The 12,522-nt window shown below is 42.3% G+C and overlaps 1 protein-coding gene across 4 annotated transcripts in view; it reads left to right on the top strand.

Annotated features, from left to right (window-relative positions):
- Positions 1-12,522, top strand: part of MET (MET proto-oncogene, receptor tyrosine kinase) — a 93,863-nt gene that overhangs the window by 68,183 nt on the left and 13,158 nt on the right. For all 4 annotated transcript variants that reach the window (XM_030464735.1, XM_030464745.1, XM_030464726.1 and 1 more), the window contains exons 11-14: positions 803-1,021; positions 9,265-9,411; positions 11,308-11,464; positions 12,238-12,378. In XM_030464735.1, the coding sequence (XP_030320595.1) occupies positions 803-1,021; positions 9,265-9,411; positions 11,308-11,464; positions 12,238-12,378 (664 nt within the window). The remainder of the gene's footprint in view (positions 1-802; positions 1,022-9,264; positions 9,412-11,307; positions 11,465-12,237; positions 12,379-12,522) is intronic.

Raw genomic sequence — 12,522 nt, 5'->3', positions numbered from 1 at the left:
TCCAGCAAGAACCTCTAGAGCAGAACCCCATGAGGAATAATGGCAGAGTGAGGGCCAAGTGTGGCTTCACAACTGTTGTCAGGTGGCTCCTGCAGTGAGGGGCAAACATCTCATCATCTCTAGGGCCTTATTCATACATTTTTAGAGAGAAGATAAACTTTGCAGAGCTTTCGTGGCCCAGAAACCCACTGTGGCTTTGGCTTTAAAGCACTTTCTCACAGCATCTATAGTGCCTTTCTGCAAACACAGTGGCTCAGCTACACTGTGGGTAAGCAATATTTTACTTTTGTTTTCCGTGGTTTCAGTCAGATACCTCTTTTTACCTTCTCCTCTGGTCCCTTGCTATTGCTTTGGTAATGTAAAAAATGATGAGAAATCCATGTGGCAGTCACTCTGGCATAGGCTGGATAAACTGAATTACGGCTACTTTATGTCCCTGTACAGCTCAGTACATCAGGATAGCCTCCTGATGGTCCTTGGCTTTGGAAATAATTTTCCATTAATTATCTGCAAAATATTTACTTTAAATGTGCTGTGAACAATCAGGCCAGGAAGCTTGTTTACTTGAACATTTCCTCAACAAGAGTGCAAACACCATTGACATGAAGTTTTTATATTTTTTCTCCCAGCTCTAAATAAACACAGTGTAGAACTGAGTAAGATTTTGCTTTGGTTGAAGAAGAAGGAGACCCCTGGTGTTTATTTTTTCACTATATGTGTATTGTTAAGGAACAGTTACGTTCATCAGTGACTTCCTATGCACGTACTTATTGCAATTACCTCTTTTTTTCTCTTTTTATAGGCATGTAGCCACCGCTCTAGCTCAGAGATTATCTGCTGTACAACTCCTTCACTGAAAGCCTTCAATCTCCAACCACCCTTTGTAACCAAAGTGTTCTTTCTTTTTGATGGCGTCAGCTCTTTGTACTTTGATTTTGATTATGTAAATAATCCTGTATTTAAGCATTTTGAAAAGCCAGTGTTCATCTCAAGAGGCAACCACAATGTTCTGGAAATTAAGGTAAGAAATGTTGAAGTAAGTTTTTCAATTATTTGCAAACACACATCAGCAGTGCAGCATGGAACAGACACAGAAATAAAGGAAGCCCAGGGAAGCAAGAGCAGAGAGAAATGTGTGTTCGCTGCTGCATTCACCTGAGCCCCCAGCTGTCATAATTTAAAAGATGCAGAGCTAAAACCAAAGATATACCAGGGTGATTGTTGGCATCAGGTTGGGTGGGAGAGGGGATTTCCTCATCCTTGTGTGAGGACCATGCTGCTTCATCTTCTAGCTGTGATAACCTCCCTCACCAGTTTAGTATTAGCATTGCCAGCAGCCCAGACCCTGAAAGTCCTGCTCCAACTAGTAAATGAGCCCACCAGGGACGGAGCCCCACTTGACCTTCTTTTCACAAACAGAGAGGGGCTGGTGGGAGATGTGGTGGTTGATGGACGACTGGGACTTAGTGACCATGAAATAATAGAGTTTTCAATACTCAGGGATACAAGGAGGGTTGTCAGTAAAACCTCTGTGTTGGACTTCCGGAGAGCAGATTTTGGACTATTCAAAAGACTAGTTCAGAGTATACCCTGGGAAACAGCCCTTGAAAACAGAGGGGTCCAGGAGAGATAGACATACTTCAAAGAGCATATTCTGAAAGCACAGGAACAGGCTGTCCCAGAGTCCCAGAAGGCGAGCCGGCGGGGAAGGCAACCAGTCTGGCTGAACTGGGAGACTCTGAAAGAAATTAGGATTAAGAAGAGGGCCTATCAATTATGGAAAAAAGGGCTAACTTCTCAAGAGGAATTTAGGAATATAGTCAGGTCATGTAGAAAGAAAATCAGAGAGACAAAAGCACAACATGAACTGAATCTTGCTACCTCTGTGAAGGACAATAAGAAATGCTTCTACAGATACATCAACAGCAAAAGAAGAGGCAAGGAAAACATTCATTCTGTACTGGACATGGGTGGGAATATAGTTATCAAAGATGAGGAAAAGGCTGAGGTATTTAACACCTTCTTTACCTCAGTTTTCAACAGAAAGACAGGTTATCCTGTTGACAGCAGGCTTCTGGAGCCTATAGAAGGTGATAAAAATCTAAATAGCCCCCCTGTAATATTGAAGGACACAGTCAGTGACCTCTTGAGCTGCTTGGACCCCCACAAGTCTATGGGACCGGATGGGATCCAGCCAAGAGTGATGAGGGAGCTGGCAGAAGAGCTCGCCAAGCCTCTCTCTATCATCTACCAACAGTCCTGGCTCACAGGGGACATCCCAGACGATTGGAAGTTGGCGAATGTCACGCCAATCCACAAAAAGGGCCGGAAGGAGGACCCGGGAAAGGGTCCTACCTGGATTTCAGCAAAGCCTTTGACACCGTCCCCCATAGCATTCTCCTGAAAAAGCTGTCAGCCCACAGCTTGGACAGGAGCACCCTGTGCTGGGTTAGGAACTGGCTGGAGGGCCGGGCCCAGAGAGTGGTGGTGAACGGGGCTGCATCCAGTTGGCGGCCGGTCACTAGTGGTGTCCCCCAGGGATCAGTGTTGGGCCCAGTTCTGTTTAATATCTTTATCGACGACTTAGACGAAGGGATTGAGTCCATCATCAGCAAATTCGCAGATGACACCAAGCTGGGAGGAAGTGTGGACCAACTCGAAGGCAGGAGGGCTCTGCAGAGGGACCTGGACAGACTAGAGAGCTGGGCCGATTCCAACGGGATGAGGTTCAACAAGGCCAAGTGCCGGGTCCTGCACTTTGGCCACAACAACCCCATGCAGCGCTACAGGCTGGGGACAGAGTGGCTGGAGAGCAGCCAGGCAGAAAGGGACCTGGGAGTCTGCATTGACAACAAACTGAACATGAGCCAGCAGTGTGCCCAGGTGGCCAAGAAGGCCAATGGCATCCTGGCCTGTATCAGAAACAGCGTCACAAGCAGGTCCAGGGAGGTGATTCTTCCCCTGTACTCAGCGCTGGTTAGGCCACACCTCGAGTACTGTGTCCAGTTCTGGGCCCCTCAGTTTAAGAAGGATGTAGAGGTCATGGAACAGGTCCAAAGGAGGGCAACCAGGCTGGTGAAGGGACTCGAGCACAGGCCCTATGAGGAGAGGCTGAGAGAGCTGGGGCTGTTCAGCCTGAAGAAGAGGAGGCTCAGGGGAGACCTCATTGCAGTCTACAACTACCTGAAAGGAGGCTGTAGCGAGGTGGGAACTGGACTCTTTTCACAGACGACCTTCAACAAGACAAGAGGACACAGTCTTAAGTTGTGCCAGGGGAGGTTTAGGTTAGATATTAGAAAGAATTTCTTCACGGAGAGGGTGATCAGGCTATGGAATGGACTGCCCGGTGAGGTGGTAGATTCTCCGTCCCTGGAGACATTTAAAAAAAGACTGGATGTGGCACTCAGTGCCATGGTCTAGCAACTGCTCCGGTGGGTCAAGGGTTGGACTAGATGATCTCTGAGGTCCCTTCCAACCCGGCTAATTCTATGATTCTATGATTCTATGGTCTGTGCAGAAGCCCTGGCTCTCAATGTCGTCTGGTTTTGTGTCCTTCCTCGTGTGAGATGTGAAGTTGCCTTTAGAAAGTGACCAAGTGGCTTTGGCTCTCTAGAGCTGAGGAAATCTCTGGCCTGTGCACAAAGTCACTCGTGAGGACCAGGCAGTGCTGTAGCCTAAATATTTACGGATCCATGAAAAATGCAAAGTTGATGCTGAGTGCCTGTTAAAAGAGCTCTGAGAATGGCCTACATCGCACTGAGAAACATCTCCTAGGAATCTGGGGCCCTCACAGGCTGTTTGCTCTGTGAGAGCATGCTGCTTAGAAAATTAAATACATTTTGAGAGAGTCTGATTTCTTGAAATCTAGTGCTTTTCTGACTTAGAGTATCAAATTGAAACCGTATAAGTACAGGTATTTCTATTTTACAATGAACATTTATGAAAATATATGTACATGTGATTTATATAGAACATTTGTAATTTATATAGAATATAATCTATTAAAAGTGCTCTACAGTAGAGAATCAGCCTTAATGATGGGGTTATCTCTTTGTGTAGCTACACCACGGCTCTGTAAACCAAAACTCTTTTCCCCTCTGACACTCATGAAGTCTTGAAGCCCTGAGATCTTTGCCTCCAAGATGGTCCTGTGAAGCAGCTTCTGAGCTGCAGGAAATCAGAGGGTTACTTCAGAACCTCTTTCAGGCATGATGGGTTCCAGTTAAACTCTTTGAATGTTGATCTATCTCCACAAAATATTTTGGGCAAAATCTAAAGAATAATTAATCTGATTTTTATTGTTTTATTTTGCTTTTCTACTTGGAACTGTTCACCGTACAATCACCCCTTGCTCAATGCAGAGCAATTCTCCTTCTCAGCTAGGGAGAAATGCTAGGAAGAATTCTGGTGTGCGGGTCAATGGAGAGGTGGGAATATATAGCTGCTGCATGGCTCAGTGCCTCTGTGCACTGACAGCAGTGTTTTCCAGGTCATGCATATCAAACGATTGGAAAGAAGACTAATTTGAGAAGAATCATAGAATAACTTAGATTGGAAGGAACCTCTGGAGGTCTTCATAGTCTAACTCCTTTGCTGAAAAGAGGGCTATGTTAAAAATTAGGTCAGTTTGCCTATTGCCTTGTCTAGATGAGATGCCTCCAAGAATGGAGATTTTCCAGCTTTAAAAAACGCAATTCCACTAGCCTTTAACTGTCCATTTTGTGTGTCAGGTCCCTTCCTAACTCAGTGTCCCTCTGCTGTACTTGATCCAGTGTCAGTATCTCTCTTGTTCTGTGGAGTTCAAAATTCAACACAGTTCTCCAGGTGTGGTCTCACAAGTGCTGAGCAGAGGAAAATAGTCACCTTCAATCTACTGTTTTTGCTGCTGCTAAAGTATGTGGTGAGCCTCCTTCACTACAATAGCACACTGATGCCTCATTTCACCTGTAGTCCATGAGGACCACAAGTCCTCTTCTGCAGAGTGTCTTTCTACCTTGCTGTTTGTAGCCTGTTCTGGTGCATGGGGTTATTCCAGCCCAGGTACAGGACTTTACATTCGTCTTTGTTGAATTTATGAGTTCCCTGCTGGCCCACTCCTCCAGGTTGCCATAATCATGCTGAGCAGAGGTCCTGCCCTCCGATGTCTCAGTCATTTTCCAAAATTTGATATAATCTGAAAGTGCAAGGACAGTCCATCCTCTCTGTGTCCACGTTGTTGATAAAGATTTTAAGCAGTATTGGCCCCAGATTCAGCTATGGAGGAATGTCATGTGGTAGAAGTCTAACCTTTGAGCCAGCTTTTTGCCCACCTCATGGTTCATCTATCCAGTTTGTATCATCCCAAGTTGTTTTTAATGCTAGGAGAGACAATCCTTGCTAAAATCAAGATAAACGTCCAATGCTTCCCCTTCATCTACAGGACCAATCATCTCATCATAGTCAATCAGTCTGCTCAGGCAAAATCCACCCTTAGGGACTTAAGCTGGCTGTTACCAATTGTATTCTTGTCACTCCTCTGTCTGCAAAAGCGTCCATGAGGACTTGGTCCTAAATTTTCCCAGGAGCTGAGGTTAAAAATTTGGTGGGTTTTAACCCTTCGTTTTACTCTTGAATCTTTTGTTGTCCCTTAAGGAGAATGCATAGTACATGGGTAGAAGCCATTCAGATGAGGAAAGCTGTCTGAGGACTGTCCTACAACTGACCAAAGTCAGTTTTGTAGCACTGATGTCACCTGTAGTCATGGCACCCAAGGCAGATATCTACCTAAGGCTAATGCCCTGATTATTCCCTGGCAACCAACTGGAGAATAGCATTAGTGAAAGCTGGTCTCCTAGAACAAAGCATGAGCAAGCCCCAGTTTGACATCTCACTCTAAATAGAATTAGTTATAGTGGAATGCTTCCCCCAAAACACTGAGGTGACTTTCAGAAATAATAGTTGGGAGCCAAAAGATTCAAAAGCCATATTGTCAACAGTTTTCCCTCACCCCCTACCCACCTTCAAAAATACACACACACAAGTTTACATGCCTCATGGTCATGTTTTGTGCCATAATTAAGCAAGCTCAGCATGAAATGGAATGGCAGCTTGCTTCAGTGAACAGTCTGTTCTACCAAACCAAAGTTCTTTTGTCTTTTTCTTAATTAGTTTCAGAGGGGTGGAGGGAGTTTTTATCACAAATTTTTCAGTCAAACTAATCAAGTGTGACATTCTTTGGCTCTCATCAGATGACAGTGGGTACCAATTGGAAGGTTGTTTTTTGTTTCCCATGATGACCATAAGATATTTTTGTAACAAAATGTTACACACAAGAAAAACATTAAGTCTCCTATCTAAAACACAGTTAGGGCACTGTATGTGCCAGTCCTTCTTGCCTTCAGTGCCTACAATTTTTGTCTTTCACTACTGAGCCTCTCAAGGTCCCACATCATCACTGTCTTCCTCTGCCAATTGTGTGGCTCTTCGCAGTCTCTCTGTGCCCACCATGCCCCAGTCAGAGGGGTCATTGCAGAGTGGCTTGAGGCACCTCTCTGCTTCAATGCCATGAAGGCACCACAAGTGCTTCTGTATCCTCACTGACACAGGATTCTCTCAAGGCAGGAGAAATTCTGGGCTTTTGCTGTTGGGGGCAACCAAAGACCTGAGTCTGCTGAAGAGAACAAAGTCTACTTGCTGCTTCCTGCAGGAGCCATGACCCAGACCTGCAAGCTGGGCAGCTGACATCACAGTGTGGCCTAGCTGTAAAAAAAAAAAACAAAAAAACCCCAAAATAAGTAAGGAAAGAAACAGCTTCTTACCTTGGTCTGCCCAGAAACCTAGCCAGGACAGAGGTTGCATGCACCAAGCTGGTGCACAGGCTCTGTGCCTACTTCCAGAGAAGACCTGGGAATGGGCCAGCAGGTGACTAAAGTGTGTTTAGAAATACAGATTTTATACTAGAGAAATAAGTAGCACAGTTGTCATTTCATGTTATATATTACATCTGAGATCTTGGTCACCTTCTAGCACATCTATCCTAAAACTAAGGGTAGGACAAGACTTACTGGGTTGCCTACTCTTTTCCTAACCCAGTAGAAGAGATTCTTTATGAAACAATATTATGAAACAGTCTTAGTAGACTCTTGTCTATTTATAGGCCACTCTATTTTAAGTCTTCTTCCACATCATATAGAATGATGTTTCTCACAATGTCTGGTCCAAGAGAGTGCTATATGGAAACCTAGTGTTTCTAAGTAAGCTGAAGTGGAAGTTTTGCAGCTGCAATAACTCATTCTTCCCAAGTCAACCCACTCTGCTTTGCCACCTCAAAAGTTCTTCTCACATCAGTCTCAAAAATTCTGTGCCTTGACTTGAGGTCCTTCTACTGCTCCTAGACTTTCACCCAATCTCTCTAAAGTTTTGACGTAGCTGATCTATCAGATTGGTTTGGAACAGCTACTCAGTCTGGTGACAAGCTGCTCCAGCTTTTGTGCAAGGGCATTGCTCATCAAGAAGGGTATAATAGGCATTTTAAATAAAAAACATTTGTTTCCCAGTTCTCACAGATGTCAGTTTCCTCCTTTTCTTAAAATCATAGGCAAATTTTGTGATCCTTAAAAGGACAAAACTACTGCTGAAAGTGTTCTGAAACTGTTTTCAGATATTATTTTGAACATAAGGTCAGGTATATAATTTATATTATATTTAATATAATTTAAGGACAGGTTGGATGAGGCCTTGTGCATCATGGTGGGAGGTGGGAGGTATCCCTGCCCATGCAGGGGGGTTGGATATTGATAATCTTCAAGGTCCCTTCCAACCCTAACCATCCAATGATTCTATTATCATTGAAACTATAATATATTCATGGCAATGTAATGGTATTAAGTACAAAATACTATCTTCATTATAAATAGGGCCATTTTAGGAAAGATCAGTATGATTAATTTTTTTCCTTTGGGTAAGCATCAGTTTTGGTGCAGAAAAATTCTAAGATTTGGTGTAGAAATAAAAAAAGGCTGTTCCCCACATTCTCCAGAATAGTGCATCTATCCTGAAGATGGAATACTCAAATTCATAATTCAAAAGAAAGATTAGAACATGAATGGCTCACAATCTGCAGAAAATCTCCATACTAATAAGCAGTAAACTGTCAATCACATGCTCCCTGGCCCACTGAATGTTTATTTAATTAGCACCAAACAGCATGGCTCCAAATAGACAGAAGATAGAGTGCAAAATAGATTTCTTTGGCCAGCAATTAAAAAGCATTCACCTGGGGGGTGGCCTTGCCTGTCAAAAACTAACATGTTAAACTGGCTCTGCTGTATTTCTGTTAACATTTTCCCCAGCCTCAGTCTGATTCTGCAGCAGACCTGGAACATATTCCATAGTAGGATTTTTTTGCCCCTCAGAGTGGGTTTCTTGTTTCCTTTCCAGTACACGAGGCCTCATAGCAATGCCAGCCCTAACACCTTCCTCCCTTCAGAGCTCCCAGCTCCAGCCTGTACTGGTGCTACTCCCCATCCTCCCTTCTCTGCTTTTACTCCCCCTTTATAAGATGTTCATTCATCTTACCCTGGGCTGTAAATGGGGTGTGGCAGCTTCCTAAATGCTGATGCACTCCAGACCACAACAGATCCTGAACTTGGCCTTTGGATACTACTATCACAATACCAGAAGGAATAATATTTCATTCAAGTCTGGGATGTGAAAACAGGTTTTCTAAGTAGGGAGTATACTTTCCATGCTGTCATCTTTACCAAGGTTTGTTCCATTTTGGCCTGTGGAACATGATTTTAACAGTTTTTTTGTTGTTTATGATTATAAGTAATTAGTTCTTTTTGAAAGCTTCACTCCTTCTACCATAACCACTCAAAAAACAATGTTTGAGATGGCTTTAATTTGTGGATAACATGCCAGTTTTGAATAAACAACAGGATCACATAATGCTTCCTTTCTGGTGCAAATTATGCAAAAATTTACATCGGACCAACAGGATTTATTTCCTGAACATTTACATTTTTAGAAGTCCATATATACTGTATGAATATTAGTGAGAGCAGATTTTAGCCATAGCCTTTCTTCCTCTCGGGTCTGTGTGTCTGACTCCCATTTACATGCAAAAAAATGATTCATGCATATTGACAGGGCAGTGTAAATTTGCATTAGTCTTTTATTTCACAATTGTTTTTCCATTAAAAACATTTTCCAAGGTAATAAACGATTTCTGCTTCACTTTTATGAGTTGGTTATGTAATATGAAATTGATTTTTTTTTTCCAAGGGAAATTATATTGATTCAGAAGCTGTTAAAGGAGAGGTGCTAAAAGTTGGAAATAAAAGCTGCGAAAATCTGCTCCTGCAGTCGGAATCAATTCTGTGTACGGTTCCCAGTGATCTCCTGAAATCCAACAGTGAGCTAAATATAGAGGTGAGGCAGCTACCCCACAGTGAGTTATTAATGCCATTTTTCTTATCATTCCCAATGCCACTATTGAAACTATAGACTTTGTTATCATCATTATTGTTACTACCTGTTTGCACATAGACTTTCGGGAGCCTTAGGCACAAAGTGTGACCTAAACTAAGCACAGAAATAAAATTATAGTTATTAATCCAAGCACAAGAGGAAACATTTAGGAAAGAACAGGAAGCTATAATGCAGTAGGTTTGCTTTGGTGCTCACAAACCCTTTTTTCAGCAAAAAATTCTGCTGCTGTCAAGAGGATCAGATCCTTTCTGTTTTGTTTTGGGTTTTTTTATGCTTTTTATAATTTAATTTTCAATTCTTTTTGTAAGATGAAGACACTTAAGACAAATGTTTGAGTTCCACTGTTGTTCTAAAAGTTATTCAGCATGCTACTGCAAATTTAAATTGTAGACACTTGACCCACTGGTTCATAGAATTAAGACAGAAATCTTTCAGTATGTTAAAAAAAAAAAAAAAAAAAAAAAAAAAGAAAATCACAGCAGAATAAGATTACCTTTAAGCTATGAAATTTGCTGATCATGGACTCTGATTCACTGAAAACAGAGGAGACTTTGCCAGTCATGTAAGTGTGATTAGGATCAAAGTCTGCATAAGCTCTTTGGAGCAGGGACCGTCTATTTTTATTGTGTCTTTATGTCATTCATCTCAATAGGGTCCTGGGTAGTTAATGGGATTCTTACGTGGTACTGCAATCTAAGTAAACAGTAATAATTAATTTGCTTTATTTAATATAGTAAAAATCAATTTATTTTAATAATTATTTATTTTCAAAACTAAAAAATAAATTTCATTATAACTATAAAATTGGGTGTAGCTTTCCTTTTGATGTATCTGTTTCCTGGACCTGTAAATGCCTAGTTTCATGTAATATTTGGGCATGTTGCATTCTGTACCTGTACATATGCTACTGGGACTGTCACTACAGTCAGTTCTACAAGGTGATGTTTCCTTAAGCTCTAAGAAACAGATATGCGTGACATGGATTTTATACGTAGAAAAGAACACTACATAAAGGGGTTAAATAAGGTTTCTGCTTGTTTACTGGCAAGGAGCCTCAGAAATTGCAGTCTGCCCAGTGAAGAAGAAAATTTGCTCTTTTGACGGGCAAATCCATCATTACAGTACCCAGAGGAATGAATTCCACACGAGGAGGAGAGAAGATGGCCAAATGCATTCCAACTGACTGAGCTAGTGCCGTGTGACCTAAAACAGTTTTTTCCTGTTAGCTGCTTGGTGTTTGTTTGGTTGTTGATTTTGGGGGTTGGTTTTTTTTGGTTTGTTTTGTTTCTTTAAACTGTTGACAAGCTGGAAGCTGGCAAGGGGCAGGCTCACGTGACCTTGGGAACTGAAATGCAGGCACGCTGTCAGCAGAGAGAGAGTTTGATACTGCAGCGTATTTATGCCAGAAGGACGCATATTAAAGACATTTGGGATACGTTTTTTTGACATGCATCTCAGCCCATATATCCTTAGGCCCATACATTTCTGTGCACCATTCGAGTAAAAGGATGAATTTAGCCTTTTGAGTTAACATCTGGTAGCAGTGGGACCTTGTTACCCAGAGTGCTTGCGTGAGTGCGTGCCGTGTGTGTGGTGCAGCACATACATAGCTGTGTCACTACCAGAGCTCTTGAAGGCATGTAATGAATCATTAAAATGTAGATGTATTTTCCCATATGACAATATACAATTTCTCCACTCCCAGTGTCTTATCATAGTTCATCTCAAAATCAAGAATGAATGCATATGGGACATATCAGCTCATATTTTAGTACTAATAATCTACTTCTTACTTGTCTTTTGAAATCATCACTGTTTTTTTCTTCTTTTTTCCAGTGGAAGCAAGAAGTTTTGTCAACAGTTATTGGAAAAGTGCTGATCCGGCAAGATCAGAATTTCACAGGACTAATTGCTGGAGTTGTTTCAACATCACTTTTAGGTTTTATCTTTTTAGTGGTTTTCCTCTGGAGAAAGAAGAAGAAACAAATTAAAGGTCCGTCGTAGTCAGTTCCATGAAAAAATTCTGTTATATCATAGATTTTAAAGCTTACATCAGTTTATGCTTTGCTTAACTGTCAGCAGAGGTTTCACCATCAAGCCCAATGTTCAGTTTCATTTCAGTCCTTGGCTCTTGCTTGAGCTGGCTGAAGGGCCACAGTATACCTAAAGGAGAAGGTATACTCAGAAACTCTGAGCTATGAGCAAAACTTAGCAATTTCTCTTCCCCAGTCAGCCATGGAAGAGGGGGCGAGTAAATGACATGCATGTAATGCTTCATCCCATTGCCTTATAGTCTCCCAAGCTGCACCAAAGTTTTGCAAAACACAGAGGGCTGTGGTGTCCTGGTCTCCTGTTCACTCATATGAGGAACTTGGTCAGAGTCCAAGAGCCTCCCCTCTGACCCCCATATGTCTGGGTGTCCTTCCAGTGAGAACTTCTGTACTACACAAGGAGGGGAGGAGGAGGAAAGCTAGTAAATAACCAGGACTAGTTGTGATGCAGTATCACTGTCAGATGATGAAGCTGGCCCCAGGAGATTTGAAACTCGTGGATCTTCCAGTGTGACCAAGAGAGGGGCTTTAACACAAGTTAGAGCAGACCTTGTGCTACACAAACAGCTGAGGTTCAGGTCTTGCAGATGTCTGCCTCAGCAATAACCTGACCTTCTTCCCAGCAGAGCAGAACATGTAAACTTAACTAAATACTTAATGCTGGCACACAGTACACATGGGGGTTCTTTAATATTTTTTTCTCTACTCCCTTCAGATCTGGGAAGTGACCTAGTACGCTATGATGGCAGAGTGCACACTCCTCACCTGGACAGGCTGGTGAGTGCAAGGAGCGTGAGCCCAACAACAGAAATGGTTTCAAGTGAATCTGTAGACTACAGATCAACTTTTCTAGAAGGTATGCTTCTCTTATGAATCAGTACAGATGGTAACTTACACATCTTGATTTTCATATGTCTTCAAATGACAGCTATTTAGATCAATATCTTAGTTTCTCATCTGGTTTGTCTGTTTCTCTACTGTTTGGAACTTCCATGGGTTC

This window comes from Calypte anna, chromosome 1, assembly GCF_003957555.1.
Source record: "Calypte anna isolate BGI_N300 chromosome 1, bCalAnn1_v1.p, whole genome shotgun sequence".
Taxonomy (NCBI): Eukaryota; Metazoa; Chordata; class Aves; order Apodiformes; family Trochilidae; genus Calypte; species Calypte anna.
This window is presented reverse-complemented; position numbering and strand designations above follow the sequence as displayed.